At 38.4% G+C, this 27,309-nt stretch overlaps 1 protein-coding gene across 1 annotated transcript in view; it reads left to right on the forward strand.

Annotated features, from left to right (window-relative positions):
* The window catches only part of PCDH15 (protocadherin related 15), a 1,383,724-nt gene that overhangs the window by 1,036,139 nt on the left and 320,276 nt on the right, over nt 1–27,309 (forward strand). Inside the window, exons 15-17 of the mRNA XM_075072657.1 lie at nt 7,645–7,779; nt 9,625–9,774; nt 25,177–25,370. Coding sequence (XP_074928758.1) covers nt 7,645–7,779; nt 9,625–9,774; nt 25,177–25,370 — 479 coding nt within the window. The remainder of the gene's footprint in view (nt 1–7,644; nt 7,780–9,624; nt 9,775–25,176; nt 25,371–27,309) is intronic.

Genomic DNA, 27,309 nt, shown 5'->3' on the forward strand with positions numbered 1-27,309 from the left:
AGCACTGTCCATTGCTGTTGTAATTAAGTAGGCTGTTTAAATGGCATACATTTAATTAAGCCACATAAATACTTTGGGAACCAAGTAAACTGAAGCGGGGAGGTGTTCATCCAATTTTTTTTATATATATATAATGGCACCCATCACTGTACTATCTGAGCACCTCCCATCATATGCAGTGTTTATGGCAAGACTAACAATTTATTGCTAAGCCCTTGTCTACATTAACATTTATAACTCTATTAGCACCTTTATATTAACAGATGTTCCAGGGCCTTTTATAGCTTCTGACATGTTGAGGGAATCCCTTTGTTCTTACTGTGGAAAATTACAGTAACAAGATGGTGTTTGGAGTCAAATGGACAAGTCACATGCCCATGCATGATTATGCCTAGTCACAGCAGGAAAGTCCATTAAGAGTAGAGGGGCATCTTCCATTGTAAGTTAAGTGCTCTTTGATGAGTCACTTAATTTGAATAGTATCAGAGGGGTAGCTGTGTTAGTCTGGATCTGTAAAAAGCGACAAAGAGTCCTGTGTCATCTTATAGACTAATAGACGTATTGGAGCATAAGCTTTCGTGTGTGAATACTCACTTGGTCAGACTGCTAGAAGAGGGCCTCATCCTCCCTGATTGAAATAACCTCGTTATTTCTAGACTGTTTCTTGCCTGCAGATTTATACCTGCCTCTGGCAATTTACACTACATGCATCTGACGAAGTGGGTATTCACCCATGAAAGCTTATGCTCCAATATTTCTGTTAGTCTGTAAGGTGTCACAGGATTCTCTGTCACTTTGTAATTTGAATAGTCCCTCCAAGATGTGCTGGCTAACTACCTTGTGGGCATTACCTCAAGAGCAAACATTTGAAATACAGGTATAGAGCCAATACTCGTAACTTCAAATACAAAAATGATACATGCGTACAAATAGCATAATCATATCCAGCAAGTCATAACCTTTCCATAGACATCTTGCATGCCACATTTTGTACAAGGTTTGTTGCAATTATATAACAGTGGTTGCAACAATGATCTATATGGTCATATTTTAATCAGATAACATACCAGCCCCTCCTTCCGTTTCCTGTATGTAACCCTTTCGATTTTTAGACACATTGGTCTCCTGTGGCTCTTATATTTCCTCTACGTCAGAATAGCTTGATGTTGAGCCTCTAGTGTTACATCTTTTAGAAACTGCCAGCCCTCTTTCAACTCCTTTCCTTCCTAACTGTTTTTTCCCTGAGACCTTGCCTACTATTTCCCTGAGTTGGTTGAAATCTGCCTTTTTGAAGTCCAGTGTCCTTGTTTTGCTGTTCTCATGTTCTCTTTCCTTAAGATTTTGAACTCTGTCTGATCATGATCACTTCCTCCCAAGTTCCCAACCACCTTTATGTTTGAAACTAATTCACCCCTGTTGGGCAAACAAAACCAGATCCAAAATGCATGACCCTGTAGTTGTTTCCTCAACTTTCTGATTCAGAAAGTTGTCCCTACACATGCTAAGAACTTGCAGAACGTATGATGTTTTGCTGTATTAACTTTCCTGATATCTGTTGGAAGACTAAAATCTCCCATTAATACTAGTTCATGTGTGTTCATTAATCTTGTTACTGTTTGGAGAATGTCTCAGCTACTTCCTCCTCTTAATTTGGTGGTCTATAATAGAGCCCCCTGCCGTAACATCACTACTATTCTTTTCTGTCTTTATCCTCACTTACATACTCTCAGTAGGTCTGCTGCTCACTTATTCTTGAACCTCGGAGCAAGTGTATACATTTTTGACATACAGCGCAATGTTGTACATCACATTGAAACCTTCTGGAACATCTTAACTTACCTTTACAGACTCACTAAAACCTGGAACACCTTATCACTAGGGATCAGATGGGTCCGTTGCTTTGTTCTGCCCTACTGTGGTTCCTATACCACTCTCATCATAGTATCCAAAACCTTCCAGAAATACATATTCGCCTTATGTAATCCCCTCAGCTAAGAAAGTCAGAGCCTAAGAGTAGGGTCTCCAAAAAACAGCCAAGAAATAGTCTCCTAGCTGATTTTCATCACCTAAGAAGATAGTTATTAGTTATCTTTTATTCTTTAATTGCTCTTGCATTGCTTTGTCATCTTGGCATCATTGTACTGTATTCTTTATCCAAGGGATCATTTGCAGAAGGAGAAGACTCTGAGACTTTCAGTAAGCTAAGACATTTTCCAGCTGCACCATCCCCAACTGGAACTGTGGGTTCTTCCTCCTTTGCTTCCTTGAAGATTATATGTTTTCAAAGAACTGCAAAGGATTATCTGGTTGATGGGGTCCATGAGTCATTGATATCCTGTAGGCTGATTAGCCTACAGGATGTGTGGGCTGTTCCCATCAACATGGTTAAAAATTGCAGTCTGTGCTAGTTCTTATTGAAGAAGAGTGTATAAAACAAGTTTGGAGTTTTTACAAAAAGCAGCTATGAGTGGATTATAAAACTAGGGGAAAAAAGATAAATAGACACACATTTTGCAAAGTTTCAGTAATGTACAAAAAAAGAAAAATTCCACAAACTTGCCGTACTTACGCTATCTGCATTAGAAATGATGGTGATATAATATCCCTCTCCCATCCCATCCACCCTTTCTGCTCTGTCACATGGCAGGATGGTTTTACTTGGTGGTTCCCTTGGAGTGCTGAATGGGAACTTCCCTGATCCCAAGCAGGTTATCTGGGTATGACAATATGGGTCACTGCCTTAATCCATCAAGAGTGTTCTAGGGGATGAGATGCAGCTGTACTGCATGCAAGGGATTTGGGTTGTCTCTTAGCCATGGTACAGCCAGAGTTTATTTGCAGATGCAGCCTCTTTGCTGCTTCCTGCTACACAATACGGGTAGAGGAATCCTTTATGGGATTGGGAAATGACCCATATGTGGCTCTTTCTCTGAAGAGGCTCACTCATTTCCTTCTAATGTCTTAGAAGGAAGTTAATTGGCTTCAAGGTTGGGGCAGAAAGTGTGTGGACAAGCCACCAGAGACGCTCTTTGGATACTGAGGTTTGTTCTGGAAACTTATGGGAAAGTCCTCTAGAAATTTATAGAGAATGGTATCCCGTCTATCAAGTTTTACGGGGTGGTTCAAAAACCTGTTGCAGAGATACCATTTTCTATTGATTCTGTCACTGTTAAGAGTAATTTCTGTAGAAGCTATTGATTTTATCCCTATTAAATTCTATAGGATTTTTTTTTGTAAAGGAAACAAACTTCAGTAGGAGGAAACCGTGTTGTGTGAACTGAAAGTGACCACCTTCTCAGATTTACAAATTTTCAAGAACTACTCTGAGATTTGGAAGTAGAACAAATTCTAACCCAGCCTCAGTATAAATAGACTCAGGGTGCATTGTGAAAGCTTTTTGCAGCTCACCTAATTGTTTCAGATTTGTAACTGGTACATCATTGCTGGTACATCATAAGGTACATGATACAGGTACATAAGGTACATAAGGTACATGATACTGGTACATCATCAACTGGTACATCATAAGGTACATCATTGCTGTATATGTGGTTTTGTTTGTATTTATTCATTTTATATGTTTTGTTTTGTTTTGTAGCTTGTATCAGATGCCATTCCTGTAGGTACTGAGTGTTGAGTGTGTGAAACTATATTTTGGTTGGAATTGTGTGCTTTGGTTTCTCTTTCCTTCATTTTTATTTCAGTAAAGCTGGGAAATTTTGGCAGTAAAGTCTGCCTGTAACACATCAAATACATTGGGCCATATTCATCTTTGCTGTAAGCCCACTTAAGTCAATGGAGTTTTAATAGGGATATGTTACAACTGTTTTATATATTCAGCAGATAAATATATATCCTGTTACAAAATAAATTGTCATTGCTACAGAAAATGACATTGATTACTTATCAGATGCGTAATAATAAATAGTCTAAATAGTGGCAAGGTAAAACATATGAGGTTTGTTCTGCATGTTTAAAGTGGGTCTTAGCTGCATGTTGTTAGTTTACACTATTCTGAGTGGTTTCTGATTGCTGGTTCTGATCTGCTCAGACCTTTGCAGACAGTTGTGCATTTGAGGTCCTCTCTGCCAAAGAATGTCAAGAATGGTAGTCCTTGTGTACAATCCTTATTTTAAAAAAAGATTATATTTATAATAGTGATCACAAAGTGACATATAGTGTTCCATTATTTAGTTTGTCTCAGTGTCTTCCATATCAAATCTGCTCAATTTACAAATCAAAGATTTTTTTTCCTGGCATCAAGCCTAACCTGCAATCAGAATTTAGCTAGCAGTTTTTGTTAATGATGGATGACACCAAAGAGAATGCTGCATTCCATTATTATACCTTTTTGGAGGAGTATGTCTCTTTCACTGTATCAGTCCTATCACAACCATCTTCCCAATATTCCATTCTGGATACTCATCAAGTATTCACTTGCTTTGAGATGACAGTTCTAATGTCTGCAATGAATGAAGTGCCTTTAGCATAGAAAAAAGCATCTAAATTTCATTGATGGACCTCAGAGAAAGTAATAGAACATATAGATGGTCAGAAGCAAAGGGTTATAATGGCACCCAGGGAACCCCACATGATTGTATGTTTGAAACAAAAGTAATTCAGAAAGTTAAATTAATCTTGTTCAAAACTGTGTGAATAGCAGGAACCATACAAGACAGATTTGGCTAGAAGTCCACACAGTGTTGAGGAATCACTTGTGTGATATCATATTAAGTGCAAAGGTTCAAAGAACTAAATTGGAATGAACATTCTTAGAGTTATAAACAAATCCTTTAGTTGAACTGAGCCTGTGCTAACTCAGTACTATACAGAGATCTAAAAAATGGCTTGGAATTGTCTGAAAATAAAGTTCTGTTTTTAACTTTATAGAGTCTACAAGTGAACAGTCATTGCCACCACTTCTCCTGGAAAAACCATAATGGATACCCTTTTTCTTTCTTTGGACTGTTAATGGCGAAAAAAGCTTTAATTTTACTGAAGGCTGTCATGGTTACAGCATATCTCTAAGTGACAGGAAACCACTCATTTGTAACACTTCTTGCACTTAGTTTTGAGCAACTGAAGTGTTTTCCTAGGTCTAGGACTTAAATGGTATAATCTTTGTTTTCCAAAACCTGGGCTTCAGTGTCCTAGAGTACTTTGGACTGCAAAATTAAATCTTTTTTTCATCTTCTTGCCCTATTCTGTGTTTGCACCTGTGTATTACAGTATTATATTTTTAGTGCTTTTATTTCAGGTTGTTGAAATGTTTGTTATGCTTGCTAGGCCATGAGAATCTTAAGGTTTTTCATTTTGAAGTAACTTTTTAATTCCTAAACCTTTCTGCATAATTAATTAGCTAGGAGTAGAAGGAAATTGATCTACAGGAAAGCTCTTCATTATACAGTTTGAGTAAATGCTCTTAGAACAAGAACAGTGCTCTCAGAAAAGTAATATTACACCTTTTGACACTGTGTTTTAGTGTTCATAACTGTGTGGCTATATATTTATCTGGCTTTGTCTACAGAATTCTTTTGTGAGATGAGAGTCTAAAAGCCATAACAAGTTTAAGTTTCAGATTTCATTTAGTGGCACTGACTTAAATGTAGAGCATGTCCATGTCCTCCGTAGGTGTTAAAAAATGGTGAAATGAAGATCTTATTTTGAAATATTTCACTCTGATATGTGGGTGTGGGGACAGGACCTCAAAATGCATTCTTTTTCAAGACAAACAGGCATTTTACAACCGCTGGATTTGGTGAAGATGGTAATAGCTGTAATATTTGATCAATAATTTTGCTTTCGCCTTCTTTCCCTTGGTCTGTACCATTTTGGACAATTTCTGTGTGACTAATTTTCTAACCTAACATTGATTTTCTATTTTGATCAGTCAGATAGCATCTCTTGCCATATTCTCTCTTATCTACTTCAAGAAATGAACCCAGATAACCAGTAGCCATGTTGAAAAACAGCAGAGATAGTATGTCCCAAGTTTAGAAAACACTTAGGCTCCAGTCAGATTATATAAAAAACAGAGGCATTTATTTTCATAGGAGAGAAAATAAAATTAAAGTGTTTAAAAAGTTAACTGCAATACATAGTAACTGCAAAAGAGCCAATAAAATCAGTGTAGCAGGTTAGATACATAGTTAAATAAAAAATGCCCGTTCCTCTGGTTTTGTGTCATTTCAACAGCACAAAGTGCATAGAAAGATAGCTTATCTAACTAATTAGGGGTTCCTCTGGCCTAGAGGAATCTGCAAGTGAAATAGATTTGGCATGATTGTGTTGTTCCCTGCTCCAAAGTAGGACTGTCTCTATGATAGGCGGCATGGCCAGAGTTTTAGCACACTTCCAAGGTCGCTCTAAATTGTTCCTCAGACGGACCTGTCATCCAGCAGCCTGAGAATCAGGGATCCACAATGTGACTTAGAGCCCCTTTTGCAGCTTCCTACAGGCCCTCAGGCTACACTGGTTGCTAAAGAACCAATCCACAGATTCTGGCCATTAAACATCACATCTCTTGAGTAATTTTTGTTAGGGAGTATGCCCCCCCCCCCTTCTCTCTCTCTCATGGTAGTCCTAGTCTGTCCCTCTTTCAGACAGCTGGCATCCTATGTTCCAAAATGCAATCTGACTACCTCTTCTCTGGAAAGGAGTGTTATTGCTTTTCTCCACATCATTGAAATAACCGTTATCTATTCAAGCTATATAAAGAGAGACAAATTAGGGTGAGTTCCAGGTCACTCCTTTAGTATTTCTTTTAAACCTCCTCATACCTTTTGGCACATACAATAGCTGCTAAACTTGATAGATTGAGGAATTCAAAGCATGGAAACTTTCCCTGTTTAGAGAAGTCTTGAGCTGCCAAAATATATCACATACGTTTACTAAAAATGTTACTTCAAAATCAAAATAAATATAAAACTATAGTATATCTAGATTCTGAGGTTTATTTTCATTTGTGGTCAAAGTAATTATCCTTATTTTACCAGTGTATAAATGTTTATTTGTTCTGATATACAAGGATATGCCTGAATGTTTTGTACTACAGAGTTTCTGCAACAACCAGATACTAATCACCACCATGTGGTAGACATTGTTCATCTGAACTGTTTTATTGCTGCACTGAGCAAATGGGAAGATTTCTCAAGATATGCTATGAGAACAAATGCTATGGATCAGAGATTAGAATCTTTATCTTAATTCTTAAAACTACTTTTTACTTATCTGTTTAATAATCAAAATGTTATTACCCTATTTTAGTAGGGTTTTTTGTTTTGTTTTTAAAACATTCTTTGGGGGGAGGTTTCCAAATTTTTAAAGTTTATTTTCAAATATTTTTTCAGAATATTACATTTTAAAAGAGGGCCAATGAAAGCAATGTAGGTGTTTTGCTGTTTAACAGACTCTGTCAGTAATGGTACTGTGCGTTGTAAACTCTTTCAGGCAGGGAACACCTTTTGGTTTGTACAGCACCTAGCACAATGGGATTTTGGTCATTAACTAGGGCTCATCAGCACCACAGTAATACAAATAAATAATAATAATTCTGCTCATTTACACTATAATTAATGCTTGCATTTTTTAATTATTTACTTGTATATTATATATTAATAAATATTCATTTCTTTCTCTTTGAAGACAAAGGATCCACAGCTCCATCTTTTCCTAAATGATTATAATACATTTTTCACTGTGACTCAGACTGGTATAACCCGGTACCTCACCTTACTCCAACCAGTTGATAGAGAGCTCCAGCAGCTATACACCTTCTCGGTAAGCAATATTCTTTCAAAAGCACGCCAGGAGCTGCTCATTTTTAATGTTGAAAAAGCCAATATGGTATTTACAAACAGAATTATACATTTTGATATGACAGAGAGGAAATAAAATGGAGTCCTCTGCTCTCTCTCATACACAAGTTAATACCCATTTGCAGGATAGGAATAATTTAAAGCTAGATTATTAGTTTACAATTTGTCCTGAATAAGATGTAGTGTGTAGCTGCAGCACCCAAGGAACAGACCAAGGAATGAATTCTGACTCAGAGTTGCTCTCTTCCTTGTTCCTCCCTGGATATGAGCTAAGGAGTAAGTTGGTTCATCCTTTTTAATGAAACAGCTTACTTCTCCCATTTACTCAGGCATCTATCTGGTAGGTAAAGAGGGCTGAAAGTAGGATTATTCCCACTTCTCACTACTTTCTGCCATCTCCCTGCCCTCTTGCTGATATTGAGGAGGCATAAATGTGTGAGCGGTTGAGAGAAAATTAGGAAATTTCGTGTGTATGTTCAACCCAGTCCTGCAAGATACCAAGTGCCTTTTGGAAGGTGACAAATTACTTCAATTCCTATTGATTTCAATGGGAGCTAAAGGTATGCAGTTCTTTGCAGGTTTGGGTCCAAAGTGAGATTATTTTCAAATGCTGGTTTCCTTTCCACATCTTGCTCGTATTGACAACATTGCTAGTTTAACTATTAACAATATCCTTAATTTTGACCAATAAACACATGCTCATAGTATCCACTTGATGAAAAAAATCTTCTCTACACAGCTCTGTGCTTTAGAAATCCCTTTAGCTTCAAACCAGTACTGGTTTGGTGTAAGTACAGAGAACCAGAAATCCCACAATGACAAAAAGAGTGAGGGAGAATATATACATACTTCCAGAGGTTCTGAGACTGCAGCCCAGTGGCCTACTCTATATACTCTGCCTCTGGGCTTTATTAGGAGACTTGGGACAAAACTAAGGCTTCAGCAATAACTCCTTTCCTATTGCCTCATACATTGAGGTATTTTATGCCAGGCGTTGGGGAAGAGCAATATAGGAACTGGCTCTAAACCCACTGGGGTGCTCCTTGGATCACATGAATCCCTAGCAGGGGAGTAACAGTGAGTGTCTGGTCCCTTTGGATTGCCTGACCACTACAAAGTGAGCGCAGAGAGAGTGAGAATCTGCCCCTTTAAACAGCAGAGAACACAGGATGGGAATGTAATTAAGGCACTGGGCTGGGACTTGATAGCTCTGAGTTCAGTTCCTGGCTTTACCATGGACTTTCTGTTAGATCTAGGGCAAATCACTTATATCTTTGTGCCTCAATTCTGCCTCTATAAAATAATTCTTCCTTTTCATTATCCTTTGTCTTGTCTATTCAGAGTTTATTATTTTTTTGAGGCATGGATTGTCTAACTCAGCGGTTCTCAGCCAGGGGTTAGCGTACCCCTGCGGGTACACAGAGGTTTTCCAGGAGGTACATTAACTCATCTAGATATTTGCATAGTTTTACCACAGGCTGCTTAAAATAACTCTAGCAAAGTCAGTACAAACTAAAATTTAATACGGACAATGACTTGTTTATACTGATCTATGTACTATACATTGAAATGTAAGTATAATATTTATATTCCATTTGATTTGTTATATAATTATATGTAAATATGAGAAAGTAAGCAATTTTTCAGTAACAGTGTGCTCTGACACTTTTGTATTTTTATGTCTGATTTTGTAAGCAAATGTTTAAGTGAGGTGAAACTTGGGGGTATGTGGGACAAATCAGACTTTTGAATTTTTCTTAATTCTACCCCATTAAAGTCTTTTTCTGTATTCTTTTTCCCTTTGAAGATGACAGCTTCTGATGGTGTACAGGAGAGTATGGCAGTTATGGTCAATATCCTGGTGGTTGATGCAAATGATAACTCACCAACCTTCTCCAACATATCATACAATGTCAAGATTTATACAGACATGAGGCCTGGGGAAAGCGTTATAAAGGTAACTTCATGCCTTTTATCTAACTGTGTTTAACACAGCAATATGTAGTTTTTTAAGTTAATATTAATTGTAAGTGTACTGAAAACAGGTACAAATGAAGTGTATGTGTCTTCCCCCATTTAAATAATGATATAGGGCATTAAAAAAATTAACAATTGTGAACCTCAAAAACTTTGTAGTTTAGTATGTTTTGAATAATACAATAGAAGTTCAGCTGCTTATCTGCCACTTTATCAAAAAAATTCGGTTAGAAATTTTGCACAAATAGCTATTCTCCTAAACTTCGCAGCTTCTGATGAGATGTGAACTGTCACAAAAACAATTATTTTCCAGGAAGTTGACAACTTCATAGTACCAAATAAAACCTGTATGTGGATAGGTACATTATTATGAATTATCAAGAAATATTTCCAACTTGCCTTTTAATGAGTGTCAGATGTACAGTGGCCATTCATTTTTCAGTCCATGCCATTGACAGCATCATTTGTATAGTAGTGCACAGTGCCATTGACTGCATCATTTGTATAGTAGTGCACAGTTAGACCTAGCAATGTGGTTTATAGTAGAAGAATAGAGGAGAAAGTATTGTTTATTGATTATGGTTTAACATTTGTATATAGCACTTTAAATAGTGAGTGAAACAGTGGGTGAAATCCTGGCCCTATTGAAATCAATGGCAAAACTCCAGCTGATGACAGAGGGCCAGAATGTACCCATGGTCTTTGCCCCTAAATACTTGCAGTTTAAATTGATCACAATAAGACAAGAAGTTGCTGGACAGAGATCAATAGGAAAGGAGAATGGAGAGGGTGGTAAAAATAACCTTTTTAGTAAATATAATTGGTAGTTGAATTCAAGAGGAAGGGCATATGGTTTAAAAGTGAAGTAGATATCCAGTCTCTCAGAATATATTCCTTGATCTGCATTTACTTGCTATATGTACATGGGAAAGTCATCTGGCCTCACTGTGCATTAGTTTTCCCATCTGTAAAATATCTACCTGTGAGGCTTATCAAGTCTGTAAAGTGACTGGAAAGTGAAAAGTAACATTGTGGATTTCCATGTTAATTGTCAACTTCAGTGATTTCCTTATCAAATATGCTCAGTTAACAAATTTTAAAAAGTTCTGGGGTTTTTTTCAAAGCAAGTTCTGCAAACTTAATCTAGGATTTTAGAATCAAGCTTGCTGATAGTTGTTTCATGTTCACAATAATGTTTCTACAGAACACTTTTATTTTCATTTATGCCTTCAGTAACTTTATTTGCAATCCCATTGCCTTTAATGAGTTTGTACAAATCCAGCTGAATGGAATTTAAGGATTGTCTAGATTGGGGAAATGCAGATGCATTGCACCTTGCAACACAGTGGATTAAACTTATACTAGTGCCCTTTTTTCTGCTGTCCTTTTTCTCTGCTCCTTCACGGGGTTTCTAAGAATGAGAGAATCAGCACAACGAAATACAGTGTACTCCCAATTTTCCAAATAGCATGGGGGGCACAAATTTTGTTCGAATAATAGAGATGGCAGGAGCCATTCAGCAGCAGGGTGGCCTCCCCATGGCTAGGGGCTCATCCTCCTCTCAGTCTTGGCCTGGAATCTTCACTCAATTATCTAAACTTTCACATTATCTGAATCCTTTCATTGTCCCCCAGCATGTGATACATGCTGCAAAGGGGCTGTATCCTATGCTGAGGGACGAGGAAGGCATTTGGATAATGCAGAGGTTTGGATAACAGGGTTTCAGAAAAACGGGAGTATATTGTGGTGCCTGCAAAATTCTTGTCAAAGCCACATGGCAGAGTTCAGTTTTAATATTTTGCTCACTCTATGTACAAGCTGTGAGAGACTGCTGATTTCCTGCAATATCTTGACTGAACTTTATTGAATTAAGTTAAACCTTATTGAATTAGGGTTAATGCCTTTGGGGGTATATTGTATTAAAAATGCAGCTATGTATGTACTATTGTGGCATTGTATGCATCTTCTCTAGTAGGGAGGGGGAATGCCAATGTACTATCTCTCTTAACAATCTTTTGAAGCAACTCTTCTGGAAAGGTATGCATATACTAGTTCAAACTGCATTCTCCAAGGACAAAGAGAGAGAGAGTTATTGTATAAATAGCCTAGTTTTAAACTGGCTCATGGTTTCTTCCTGGTCCAGCAAACCTGTGGTCCACAACAGGCCCCAATCCATTGGGAAAGGTTAGAAAGATGGGCTTCCAGATGCCCCAACAGACTGTTGTGCATTGGAGCAGTGATGATTCTGTAACCACATCAAATCCTTTGGGTGAAGGTTTAAAGGACTGCTCTTGCCGGAATCCATGTTAGGGATGGTTTCTGGTCAGCTTATTAGCATGTGTGTAGGTTTGTTTATTGGTTTTAATATATTTTCTCTGTAATGCTTTTTACCTTAAGAATAAAGTGGGCTGGCATAGGAGGTACTATGTGGTACCTTTTAACTGTAGCATTTACACTTGTTAACCATCTCTAAAGAGACAGCAGCCAAGTTTTGCTTTGGTAGCCTCTCTCTCCTGGGGATAACACAGGGAAGTTAAGGAACTGTGTAGCCTGGAAATACTCCAGTCAAAAGGGTGAGGGACACATGTCTCCATCCAGGGGAGCTGGAATCCTGAGAGTGGGTGCCTTTGTTGGGCCACTGAGGGGACATACAGGGGCAGTTGTCCTGAACTGTAACCCAAGTAATCTGTGGGCCACAGAAGGAACATTTGTCCTAAATAACTTGCAAACTTAATACAAATTACAGGTTACTTTAATAAGAAACATGTATGTATTGATCTGATAAAACACTGTGTAATTTGTTGAAAGAACAGCACTGATGACTGTAGTGGTATACTTCGTATCTAATCATGGAATATAAAGCTAAGCTTTGGAAATTTGGGGTTTCCAGGAACAATTTATATCCTCTGCCATGTGAAGGGAAACCCATTGTTTCCAACAAAAACATCAGCACAGGTGACTAGGTAGTGTTTGGAGTCACATGGGAAAGTCACATGTTCATGCCCAGTTTCGCTCAGTCATTGCAGGATGCCATTACCTATATTCCAGAAAGCATATTTATAGGACAGTTCACTCAGTGTAGATGGGTGTCTCCCATTGCCCATTATGAGTAAAGTGTCCTTTTGATGGGCCATTCAATTTGAAAAGTCCCTCCAAGATGTGCTGGCTAACTACTTCCTGGGCGTTACCCCAAGAGCAAACATTTGAAATCCAGATATAGAGCCAATATTCATACCTTCAAATACAAAAATGATATATGCTTACAGATAGCGTAATCATAACCAGCAAATCCTAATCCTTTCATAGATATCTTACTTGCCACATTTTGCACAAGTTATGTTGCAAATATATAATAGCGGTTGCAACAATGATCTATATAGTTATATTTTATCAGATAACGCTACACTGGCCATGACTAATATAGGAAGCAAGCGGCGTCATCAAGAGGCGTCACCGGCGGCATTTCAGCAGATGCTCCACCACCAGCCAGGACGCGGGCACATTCAGATGCCCCTGCGGGCGCCATGGTGCCTGCAGGCACTGCATTGGGGACCCCTGTGATATAGCTTGGGGGCCTGTAATGCATTGAGCTGCCACTGTGCTGCTGTTGCTACAGGGCGCATAGACAAAAATGGGAATGACTCCCCGGGTCATTCCCTTCTTTATGTTTTGTCTAAAAATAGAGTCAGTCCTGCCTAGAATATGGGGCAAGTGTACCAGAGAACCAGAGAGCACAGCCGCTCCACGTCAGATCCTACAGAAATGATGACTGCGTGCCATCTAGTGGACCTATCAATAAGCATTCCCCAATCTGGACCTTAGCGTCCAGAAATCTGGGTGCTGCATGAACCCCTCTAACCTTAATTACAGCTCAGATTTGATCTCATGCCACCCGCCAAAAATTCCAGGGTTTTGGCCTCCCTCTGGTCTCCGCAAACCCTTCCTGGGAAACCCCATAGCTCAGAACCTGAGTCTTACCACAAAGGGAAATAACCACTTCCTTCCCCCTCTCTCTCCCCCAGACTTTTCCTCTCTGGCTAACCTGAGAGTTACTGATGCAGCCTCTTTACATCACAATACCAAGAAGCATGTGTCCTTTCTTTCACAAAGAGACCAACCAATACAAGGAAACAGAATATTGATCTCCTCTCTTCCCCCTCCCACCAATTCCCTGCTGCTGTAGAGCTTCACCTCCGTAGATCTAACAACAAGAGAATTCCCTCCCTTCGTTCTTAGCCTACCAGAGAGAAAAAAACGTCAAACAAGTCTTAAAAAGAAACTTTAATATAAAAGAAAGAAAAAAGACATAAAAATATGATCTCTGCATTAAGGTGACAATCCAGTGCTATTTCTAAAAGAAAAATTGAATAAACAGCCTATTCAAAAAGAGATACAATTTAAACATTCCAGCAAACTACACACATGTAAATACAAAAAAAAAACAATAACAGCCTATTGTTTTTTCTACCTTGTACTACAACTTTGAACTGAAGTTTAGACGCTTGAAGATAGAAAGAAAGAAAAAATCCCCTCTCATAGCTGAGAGCCAGACAAAGACAAAGACCCAAACATTCCTCCCCTGAGCTTTGAAAATCCGTTTCCTGATTGGTCCTCTGGTCAGGTGTTTTTCTCTTTGTTAACCCTTTACAGGTGAAGAGAACATTAACCCTTAGCCATCTGTTATGACAGTACCCCTGCAACAACCCACCCCTTGCTTCCCCCCCCTAACTGTCCTGGCTACCATGGCAGTGTCCCCCTATTTGTGTGATGAGTAATAAAGAATGCAGGAATAAGAACACTGACTTTTTAGTGAGATAAATGAGGGGAGGCAGCCTCCAGCTGCTATGATAGTCCAGGCAGTACAGAATCTTTTTCTTTAGACATGAAAGGTGGGGGCTGATAGAGCTCAGCCTCCAGTTGCTATGATGAAGACGATTACCAGCCGTTCTGTACCATCCGCCGGGAATGACCAGAAGTCATTCCCATTTTTACCCAGGCGCCCCTGCCGACCTCACCGAGGCCAGCCAGGAGCACTCACGGGCTGCTGATGACGATGGCAGACGGTACAATATGACTGCTATCCACTGGGAAGGGATGCTGGTGTTCAGTGCTGCAGCACCCCATCTACGAGTAGCATGCAGTAGACATAGGTGACATTGAAAAAAGGCGAGAAGCGTTTTCTTTTCCCTTTTCTTTCGGGGCAGGGGGAAGGGTGTAAATTGATGCATATACCCTGAAACACCCAGGAAATTTTTTGACCCTTCAGGTCTTGGGAGCTTAGCCAAGAATGCAAATGCTTTTTGGGGCTGGGGACTGTGGATAGCTGAAGTCCTCGGTACCCCTCCTCCCTTCATAGCATCCATTGATTCTTTGGCTTTCCGTTACGCTTGTCATGCAGCACTGTTCTGTGGCCTCTGTCTATCATACCCTGGAGATGTTTTCAAATGCTTTGTCATTTAGTTTTTGTAACGGACTCTGATAGAACGATTTTGTCCTCCCAACAGCGATCAGATCAGTATCTCCGTACGATCCATGCTGGAGCTCTTTTTGGATTTGGGACGCATCGCCACCGTGCTGATCAGTGCTCCACGCTGGGCAAACAGGAAATGAAATCAGAAGTTCACGGGGCTTTTCCTATCTACCTGACCAGTGCATCCGAGTTCAGATTGCTTCCAGAGCGATTCACAATGGTGCACTGTGGATAGCGCAGAGGCCAATACCGTCATTTTGTGGCCACACAACCCTAATCCAACATGGCAAACCGATTCAGCACTACTCCCCGGTCGGGGAGGAGTACAGAAACTGGTTTAAAGAGCCCTTTATATCGATATAAAGGGCCTCGCTGTGTGGACAGGTGCAGGATTACATTGGTTTAATACTGCTAAATTCGGTTTAAACGCATAGTGTAGACCAGGTCTTAGTTTCATTCAACATTATTTCTTTAAAAAGAAAAACTTTAACTAGTTTTTTGTTAGACTGGTTAAAGTTTTTCTTTTTCAAGAAACAGTGGTAAACGAAACTTAATTCTGTATTGAATTTTACTGAACTAATTATCCTGTATACTCATCTGTATGTACATAACTACCCTGTTTGTACTCATCTGCATGTACATATGACAAAGCATTTCATTCTATAGCACCACCACATAATTGCTTTAGTGTATTTTAAGGCACTTATCTCCTTTGAGATGATAATCAGCTGTGATATAAAAGGAAAATGACTCAGGTCGAATTTGTTTAGTTGGAGAAACCACTTACTCCAGTCAGAGAAAGTAGGTCAGAAAAGACAGCACTGACCTCACTGAGTCTATATAATTGGATATAATTTACACATAAGCAAAGAATGTCTATTTTCCTGAAGCAGATTGCATTAGAGAGATAAGTAATAATATGATTAAAATATAAAACAATTAGTCCTTCAAAAATGCTAATTCCTTCTTCAGTGTATTAGTTTGTTTTCATATAATGGCCAGTTTGCTTTTAAAGTTTGAAAGCCAACAGAGTGTTGTAGTATTATGATTAAACAAATAAGTAAAATGTGGGCTGCATTTGTGGCCCTTGCTAAAGTCAACTTTTTACCAAAGGGATCTTAAACCAGCCCTAAATGTGCCACCTGCCTAGGGTGGTGAGGATTCCCACCACAGGGAAATTCTGCTTTCTCCCCTACTTCCTCCCATGCCAGAGATTGGACTGGGACATGTACAGCTCTGCCATACAGTCTGTCAGTGGAAGAGTCCCTATGGGACTGGTTCTGACAGTGCAGTTTAAAGTGGCTCAAGCTGCACCAAAGTGTAAGCTCTGATGCCGCCTGCTCCATGTCCCTTAATTCACTTGGAGTGGGCAAGTCACTGACAATGAATAGTCTCTGGTTATAGTGACTTTTGTTGACTTTCTCAGTGGGCTTGGTGGAGAGAGAAATTTGGCTCCTGCACTGTAACCTAACCTGTCTGGTTTTGAGGATCCCCTACAGCATTGCTTCTAAAGAATTACTAGAAAAGAAGAGAGTCCTGCAGGGGAGGAACTTGCTGTGCTCATAAATCAAGTTCCTGTCTGTCTACCAATAGGAAGAGGGGCACAGAATTCAAAACAAAGAATTATCTCTTCGAAAGAGACTGGTGTGGTAGTGTTTGCCTTACTCCCAAGTCAGAATCCACTAGGATTTATTTTATTTTGGATGTCTATCTTACGAGTTGTGATCTGACCTGTTCTGAAGCATTGATGCTGTTCTCTTCCAGAGGAGGGCTGGGTATTTTGAATAGTTAAGTTTTTTTAAATAAAAAACAATAATTATTTGTGCTGTATGAGAGAGATCATCTTGAGAATTTATTTTTATCAGTCCAGTCTGTCTGCATTTTTAGGATCTGTACAACATTCCACAGCTGAGAAATTAGCAATTAAATAAATCTATTGTTTGGATTTTAATGCTGATGATTATGTGGGTAGTTAAAAATGAAATATGTGCTCATTATTTTGACTTAACTTCACAAAATAGCCTAAAAGTGTACTGGTTAATTTTGGTGGGCAGGGTTCATTTTCTTGTAGGTTTTTCTGTTCTGTCTGCCATCATTACCATTGCTATTAGTAATGTTTGTCTGCCATAACTCAGATGATTAAATGAGTTGCATATTAATAAATGGAGTGTATAGTTGTGCGATAAAATTATACTTTAAACAGATCATGTAAATGATTCATACCATGTCATTATTTAATTAGACATATCTTTATTTTTATATATAACATATAATTGGAAATAAAATGAAGTAAATGCATAGGAAAGAAATCAGCAAGGAACAGAGAGCAGTAACCAAGAATATGACAGAACTGAGAAACAAAAAAGCTAGATTTCTGCAAAATTTGCCTTTGGGGGCCAAAAACTTTCTTGGCCTTTGCAAGCTAGAAAACGAATCTTTGCTGTATTTTTATATTTTGTTTTTATTCTGTCTACATAATAACGCCTGAGCTCCCCTTGAAATGTATGCAGTGCTTTTCTTATCTGAAATGGTATTTTAAATGTATGAAACAAAAGTAACCAATTTTATTTTTCTGTTTATCTTAATTACCCCAATTTTATTTATCAGAGGAAAGTATCATTCTGATATGACCATGTTCAGAAGATTTTACAGTACATTTGTCATAACAGTTAAATAAGTCTATGAGTAAAAAGAAAAGGAGGATAAGTAGGGGAGTGGATTAAAGCAGTGGTTCTCAACCAGGGATACATGTACCTCTGGGGGTACTCAGAGGTCATCCAGGAGGCACATCAACTCATATAGGTATTTGCCTAGTTTTCGAACAGGTTGCATAAAAGCACTAGAGAAGTCAGTACAAACTAAAATTTCACACAGACAATGATTTGTTTATACTGGTCTATATGCTATACACTGAAATGTAAGTACAATATTTATATTCCAGTCGATTTATAAGTATATGGTAAAATGAGACAGGGAGCAGTTTTTCATTAATAGTGTGGCTTTGATACTTTTGTATTTTTATGTCTGATTTTGTAAGCAAGTAGTTTTTAAGTGAGGTGAAAATTGGGATACGCAAGATGAATCAGATTCCTGAAAGGGGTACAGTAGTCTGGAAAGGTTGAGAACCACTGGATTAGTGCATTAGTTCAGTTCTGGAGACATTAAATAACCCTGCTTTAGGTGAGAATTAAAAATGGTTTTGGAGGTCCTGTCCTAGCTCTTGCTTGTCACATGGCACAAAAACACAACACGCAGTGCCATGCATGGTCATAGTGGCCAGACATGTTGCTGAAGATCAGAAATGGTAGTGCATTAATAGATCTGCATGTGGAAACATCTGTATTGCATGTCTCTTCCTTTCAGTATAAATGGTTGTGAAGAGTATTATTAGTTCCATTACAGCTAATTTTATTTACAAAATTAACTCTCTTATATCTCTTCATGAATTGTCGTCATCATCTTAGGCTATGTCTACTCTTCCGTGGCAAGTCGACCTACACTACGCAACTTCAGCTATGTGAATAACATAGCTGGAGTCGACGTACCTTAGATCGAATTACCCCGGGGTCTACACCACGGGGAGTCAACGGGAAATTTTCTACCATCGATTTAGGTTACTCTTCTCATTGGGAGTAGAAAACAGGGGTCGACTGGAGAACGATCTGCAATCTATTTGTTGGGTCTTTAGTAGACCAGCTAAATTGACCGCTGGTGGTGCGATCTCAGAGTGTTGATCCCCGCTGTAGTGTAGACCTGCCCTAAAATGTGACGTGCTTGAGATTTAACTCATCTTCTAAACAAGCAGCATTTTTTCATTTAGCAAACGTATCTCAGACAATATGTAAAGCAGGATTTTTGCTATCCAGTGCACGCTAAGTACTGACAATTTGTTAAGAATCTTTTTTTAAAGACCAAATTTGCATATCCTGTATTGTAAATTATACGTTTTTGTATTTGCAATGTGTCATGTCTTTGTTCCTGTTGATTTCTTAAACCTACATCTTGCAATGAATCCTGTCAGCATTTGCAGCTAAATTTCCATAAAATATCCTGTAAAAATGCACTTAGAGTTTTCTACCTGTACTTGTTTACAGACACCTGTGTGTCTGTCTGTCTTGTCTGTCTGTGGCATTCCTGCAGAATAGTTTCTAAGCGCAAGGTAGATAAGCTGTTAAATGCAAACAACTGAGAGCATAAGAAGCTAGATGATAAGGTAAGAGAAAATTTGGCCCCCAAAGCACATCTTAAATGTTTTATTTCAAGTACAGGTAAACCCTCAATATATGAATGTCCACATTAAATGAAATTCATATCTGGTCTCAGCTCTGAATTTTTATTAAAGTCAAAATTGATTTTTGTGACACTTTGATTTTATAATATATTGCATACTCCTTGAAACCTTTGTAAAATCAGGTTTCTCTGCATACATCAAGAAATGCAGTAATACGTAAACTTGATCTAAGGTTCAAAATGATTGGTTTGACTGGAAAGACGTTAAGTGAAATTGTATGTCTAAGACCAGGGCTTTAACCATAGTTTGTTATGCTCTATTTACTGTTACATTTGATTAGTCCAAATCAATAACTTGATGGAAACATTTCCTCAGCATACATTTCTAATGAATGGTCTTATTAAGGGTGTTAAGGGTTTTTGTATCTTTTATGAATGCTCCATTAATAGGTGCTCTACCTGATGTGTGGGGAAGAAAGTCTTTTCTTTTTGCTACAGTTTATATAATGTATTGGATTATATGCACATTTTCTAGCAGAAGCAGTTGCTGAATTACATGGAGGAGCCCAAGAAAAAATGAAAAATGTGCACAGTTGCTGTCTGAGCTTTGACAGCCCAGTCATGGCAGTTCTCAGTAGCATATTGCTCCAAATGACTCAACTCTACAGTTTACATGGTAATTTTCATAAAATTACCTATAATGCTAAAATAAATTTGTACTAATTAAATATGACTTTGGAGAATCAGACTTGCTTGACTGGAACAATCATTCCAAGTATGGATGTTGGGAGACAAACCAGTTTGGCAGATATCTGTTCAATTCAATTTAGGTCAGCAGGAACTAATCATATATGGCATTTGGGATTCAGACCAACTTGATTGAAAGTTAGTTCATGACGTGTGGGGCCACTAGAAGTGTTGATGATCATATATTTATTAGCTTCATAAAAGGTTCCCTGAAACTGTCACTTCTAAAGCGACCCAGGTCTAATGGAATAGTCCAGTTCCTCCCTTCAAGTTTAAAGTGATTGAGATTGATCAGAGTTTGTATACTCATCAGGTATATGGTTTTATCAGATGTGACGTTAATAATATTTCTTATTATAGTTTTCCATTTGCCTCCTACCAAACTATCTCTTGCTGGGTTGAGTAGCTGTAGAATACATGTAATTTAAAAATTATTAATCTTCTTACATTTTAAAGGTAACAAAATTACTGTTACTGTATGCAAGAGACATTTTGTGGAAGTAGAATAAATCCTATTTAGTCTGTTACTTTTTCTATATATTTTGACTTTAAAATATATTAATTATGAAGTCCTATCACCTTAAGACAGCTGCCATTTGAATTTCCAAAATTATAAAGTATGATGGCAGTTTTTGGACTTCAGTTTTACCTTTCAGACATCTTTTTGCCCCCAAAATGTTATTTGGATTACTTAAATTTTCAAAGCCTCTTTTTTGTAAATTTAATTAACCTTACTAATTTATACATTTGTATATTCAACTGATTTCTCTTTTCATGCTGGCACAGTAAAAACCGGCCCTGTCCCAACTGCTGAAGTTAAATACTTAGGACCTTGGATTTTTCAAAGATTTTCTTTTTTTTTCTTTTTCTCATGCGTGTTTTTATTGTTGGTGTTCAGTGTGGAAGGGTATTGTAACATTTTAACTATGTCATCAAGTTTTTACGATAAGTTTTCTTTGGAAGGTTAATGAATATGAGCAATTGCATAGGGTAAATGTAGAATATTTGATTACAGGAATATGCAGTTTTAGAGATGTTTTAAGATCTTAAAAACTGGCACATCCATGCTTTTTAACTGGAGCTGCTTCTGCAAACTCTAAGGGAGTATAGAAAGTGGATTTTATGAGCTGCAGTTTGATGTGTTGTCTTTATCTAAACATCACAGGGTATTAAGCTGAAACACCAAAGAGACTATCATATGGAATGTAGAGCAGTTATGAAACTACACAGTTTATAGGACATGCAATGCAGAATTTGGCAAGAAAGCACAGAATTAGGGAAGTGTGCTCCAAGGACAGTGTGTGACACTTAGATTTTTTTTTATGACTTTCTAACATGAGTTGCTCACTATTTTGAAAACAATTGAAAGTTTCATTATTAAAAAATATTTCAAACATTCAACCTGAGTATGATGCCATGCTACCTCTCAAGAGAGCTGTGAAGAGCTTTGTCTGTTCTAACAAAGTGTGTATCAAAAAAATAGTTCAGAATAAACGTTAACATACCTTTGTTCACTTTGAAATGCACCTTATATTGCTATACTGTATGTGAAGACAATAATGCACTTTAATTTCAGGGTCAGTGCATCTTACCTAGGGTACAGTTAATTATAACTCCCCATACCTTATTTAATCCATTGTTGCTTCATGAGAAAGGGTTGATTCTACACATAGCGTAGGGTGCAACAGCAGTAACAACCTCCATCACCTGCTATATGCAGAATCCATAATTTGGATGTTGGATCTCCCACTGCATCCAGATCATTTCCTCTTATCATATTAATTCAGTGCATTTTTACTATACTGAACTTGGGTATTGTTTTTGGCTAAGTGCCTCACTCTTCACATTAAAATTGATATTCCACTGAGCCTATTTCTGAAAAAAAAGCTAATCCCTCAGTGTTTTATTCACTCTCTGTAGCTTAGAATCATATGTAAGTGTAATTATCTTGCATGCTTCAGCTTGCTCTAGTGGCAGGATACCGTGCATGTTTTCCTTCTTGTCTCACTTTCACCAGGGGTCTTGGGAGCAGATGGCTCTAAGGTTGTGAATAATGTTCTCTGAACTGCAGTGATGTGACCAGGGCTGGCAGTGTAATAATATGTTGATTAATAGGTTACATTATATTCTAATCCAGGAGAGGATTTGAGTGACAGGCTGGTGATAGGCCACCTCCACATATGCTTCTGCCAGCCTACTGAGTGACGCAGGGGCAAAGAAGAGGATTTCTGGCTCCCAGACAGTTTCCTCAACCTGCCTCCATGCTTGCTGAGTCTGTGGATGCATTAGGGGCTGTGGGAGCAAGAAAGCAGGAAGGCAGATGGGCCAACAGGAATCTTTAGAGGAACCATGGCTTTTTCATTCTTCTGTGTATGAGCCCAGCAGAGGAGCACTTCTGAAGTCAGAGCCAGGGGAGGCTCCAGGCCCCAGCACGCCAAGCGCGTGCTTAGAGTGGCATGCCACGGGGGGCGCTCTGCTGGTCGCCGGGTGCCCAAAGCCGCAGGACCAGCGGACTGTGGGACCAGTGTACCCTCCACAGGCACGGGAGGTCCACCTGAGCTGCCTGCCGCCCTCCCGGCGACCGGCAGAGCGCCTCCCGCGGCATGCACCCTGCTTGGGGCAGCGAAATGTCTAGAGCCGCCCCTGGTCAGAGCTGCTTAGTATGGGTTCTTACAGTTTTCCATATCCCCCGCTGTTCTTCTCCTGTACCAACTGATGCCTATTGATGCTTCATCTCTGCTGCCCAACACCAAACATGAGCAGCAGGGGATGGAGATCTGAAAAAAAAAAAAAAATTGTCACTTTCACTCCACTGCTGTTCACCCAGGAAGGTGAGCTGATGGACAGTGCTACCAGTACATGCTCTATGTCTGGCAGCCAAAGGTTCCAGTATGCCATGTTGATGTATTGGCTGCTGTCTATATCAACAAACTACATATTTCATAGGAAAAAAATATTCACCATTAATCAATCAAGAGATACTGGAATTCGCAGGTTTTATCTTTGGAGTTTCCAATATGCAGCACAACGCACACATACCTGACTCAGAACTGAGGAAACTAGGCCCCAGGTGTTGCTTCCCTCCACCTCCCAGGGAAAAACTACAGAGAGGAACCAGCAAGAGATGTAGCCTTTAGTAAGCAGCAGAAGCAGGCAAATTACGGACCATAAGACATTCAGAGAACTTCCTACAGTTTTACTGAAGTTTGTCTGCACTGTGCTGATTGACTGTTGGCTCCAACCCTCTCCCTTTCCCTCCATCACAATCTCTTCACCTCCTCAGCTTCCTTGTACCCTGTTTCCCTCACCTCTGTCCTTCAGTATCCCTTCTCCCTTCACTTTTCTTTACATTTAACTGATCTCATCCTAACTACACACCCCTTCTCAACCCCTCCTCCTCCCAAAATCATGGAACCAATGCGATGTTTGCTGCCATTACATTGTTCACTCTGCTTGTGTGCTATATCCCTTTCCCTCACCCTATATCTGTCTTGTCTATTAGATTGTACACTTTTTGGAACAGGGACTGTCTGCCATTCTGTTTGCACAGTGCCTAGCACAATGGGACATCATTCCTGATTGGTCCTTAGGCACTACCCTAACGAACATGCTTAATAATGATACTTCAATTATTTCTCTCACATCTGAGTGTAGCAGAATGCAATACCTCTTTTTTCATTTTTTAATGTGTTATTAATTAAGATAGCTGTTCTAATGTATGAGATAAAGTTCAGTGGACAAGCACCACCACTGATTTATGTATAGATATTTATGTGCTTTTTATGGAATAATCTGTTCATTCTACATATGGAAAGAGAAATGCTAAAATGTGCATACTTTTGATCTGTTCTCAAGAAATATAGTCTTCCTGAATCCCAAGCAACTGAAGTGAAAACATTGCCTACTTGTTCTATATACATCTGTTGTGTGGATATAGTGCATTGATAATATTAACAATGTCTATTCAATACAGGATATGCCTGTAGTTCCAAGTCATCGTAGTGCACTTGGTAAAAAACACAGATTCCCTATATCTCCTATCAGAGACTGTGCATATCATATCTGGTAATACACTAGAAGTAAGAAGCAAGAGCTGCTGTGTATCTTATTACAAAGATAGGAATCTACCATTTCCAATGGCTTAAACTCTCATTTCTAGCCCTAATGGATCATAAGATATCTGACCTTAAAGTTGCACAGCCTGGGTGTCAGAGCTTTATGATTTTGTGGGAGAAATGTCAAAAACAGAGTTGCAATAAATGGTTTTGGATTTCCTGTGCATAATATCTCTCGCTCTCATAGATGTGTGTGTAAACATGCACCTTTATCATTTCACCTGGACTCGGTTTTCTAATTGGTCTGTGGTACACCTCCTAGTCCCACCGCCCATAAATGATAATGCTGTTGTTCCCCACCTTAACATGAACAGGTTTTATGCAAGGCTTCAGTATCATAACTTCTGGCAGCAACAGCACTATCCCAATACAATTTTAAGGAAGACAGAGGTAGGGAACCTTTCCATGAATAAACTTTAGACCCCCAATTCAAACTTTTTTTTATTCTTGTAAATAACATCCTTGGATGGGTTTTTTTAGGCAGTGGCAGATATTCCTATCAATAAAAAAATAACATCAATGTTGCATTAATTAGCGTTTCATTAATGTTTAGATTTCATAGTTTACTTTCAGTCTTAAATAAATTCAGAATTGGTTGTTTTGGATTTTTGTTCCTGATGCAGGATTTTCTTATACTCATTTTATGATATTCTGATTTTAAATTGCATTTTCCTTTGACAATATTTTTTGAGAGTAGATGCAGAGTGTTTCTTCTTGCTTTGAAAATTTTCTTCTCCAAAGCAAGATCGCTTGTTGGGAGAAAATAACATAGGATGGAAAATTGATTCTGAAGTATTTACGTTCTGATTTTCAATTACAGCTCAATGCCATAGATGCAGACCAAGGGCCAAATGGGCAGATCATGTACGAAATTCTGGCTGGGGACCAGGGAGACTTCATCATTACTGACCGAATGGGCCTTATCACCATCGCTCCAGGAGTTGTATTGTCAGTAGGGAGGTCCTATGCACTCACTGTCAAAGCATCTGACAATGCTCCTCCTGCGCAGAGAAGGTAATTAATTATATAATAAAAAGTATTTTTAACTTATGTCTATCCCAGCAATTAAATTTAAGAAGCACAGCATACTATTATTCGTAAAAATCTGTGCTGCATCAGGCATTCAGAGGGATATGGCTTCAATTTATTCTGTTTTATGTGTTGATCCCACTTCAAGTTTTCTTTTGATAAGTACTATATTAGAAATTAATCTAATACTTGCGTTTTAATGGCTTATTTACATATTCTTTGCAGCTCACAACTTTCATGATTTCATTCCCCTTGACTTATCTCCTTTTTAAAGTTAAATTATTGCCTGTTGAATTTTGTCTGTCCTTGTTTGTATGAGAAATTAAAAGTGAAAGAAAGGAAGATAGATGTTGGTTGTCTGGACATGGCTTGATATGATGCAGAAATTATTAATAATAGTATCTTCAGAATGATCCCTCAGCTGGCAACTGCCTTCTGCCCAGGTGAGACGGTATTATAGTATTCATGTTCATCTGGACTTGGCTTATTTTGTCACATAAATTGCAAGCTGTGTAAATAATGAAGTACACACCACTAAAACCTAAATTCACATTTAGCAAAGTCATTTAATATCTAATCTCAGATATCGTCTCTAATGTCAGATCAGAGCAGTTTGTGTGTTGTCTGTGGTTGACTCAGGATTGTCGTGTTCCCCAAATAAAGCTATCCAGTCCCACTTCCCTGCTTCTTTTGTTCTCGATTACTGTGCGCTGAAAGTAAGCAAATATGTTGGCACTTCACTATTGTGTAGAAAAATACATAACCATGGTTGAGATGACATGTTCTGGGCCCAGTGCCAGTAAGGCGTCATTGTGCTGAAAATGAGACAAGTCCGTTCTCCAATTAAAGGGACTGGGAGAAATTGCAGCCTTGTGTAACTGCACCTCTCAAAGGTTTCTCACATTCACAAATTGGGCAGTCAAGGTAAGAGGAAGAAATCATCATGTGAGTTTACCCAGATGCCTCCTCCCTGCCCCCCAAGACCAACTTCTGCTGTTAAGTCTATGATGGCTAAATTGAGCTGGGATGTTACTTGTTTATTCCAAATTGCTATATATTTCCAAATTATCGGTGATCCATCAGACTATTTACAAATTAAGCTCTGTAAACATGTGGTCTTATAATTGAACTGAAACTTCTTTATAAAACACATTCTTTAGCTGCCAGGATTTCTTTTCCGCAAAACATTTCAGATTTGTCAAACTTCATCTTAAACTCATACACTTTGTCTTACGTTTTGTCTTCCCTTCCCTTTTGTCATGTCTTACACTCTTCTGTTGCACCGTGCTTCAATTTAGAGTGTAAGCTCTTTGATACAGATCCTGTGTAGTTTTATGTATTTGTAGAGTGCCTAGCATGCTGGTTCCCTGATTAGTTGGCTCTGCAAAACAAATAATTTACTTATTGAACACTGGCATGGAACAGGAAGATCTTTATGGTTGTTGTTAAAATATTTAAAGCATTTGACTCAAAGGCTTGGTGTCCATTACACCTTGGTCCAAGATAAACTTTTCATTCTCCACAGCACTGTTTTCACTAGTAATAAACCCTTTACCAAATCTTAAAGAATTATAAACACGTGCCCTAAGATCTATATTTTAATGGTATCACTGGTGTACAATTTTTGAGAAGTCGTCTGCTTCAGAGATAAAATGTGGTATTTATTATGTAGTTTGATGTACTGAATTCAAATATGACAATTAAAACAACTGATTGGCTACTGTTTCTAAGATATTTAAGTTTTTACATTTTATGTCTATGTATATTGTGTAGATAGTAGAGTTTTCATCATAAATTGTAAACCTAAGTCTTTTCATGTGTTTATGGTTGCTTTACATGATAATATTTCACCTGTCCTGTTTATGTAACACTTTAAAAATCAGCAAAAGGGTTATATAAATAAAATTTATTATGAAACAAAAGG

Source organism: Chelonoidis abingdonii, chromosome 15 (assembly GCF_003597395.2).
Source record: "Chelonoidis abingdonii isolate Lonesome George chromosome 15, CheloAbing_2.0, whole genome shotgun sequence".
Classification (NCBI taxonomy): Eukaryota; Metazoa; Chordata; order Testudines; family Testudinidae; genus Chelonoidis; species Chelonoidis abingdonii.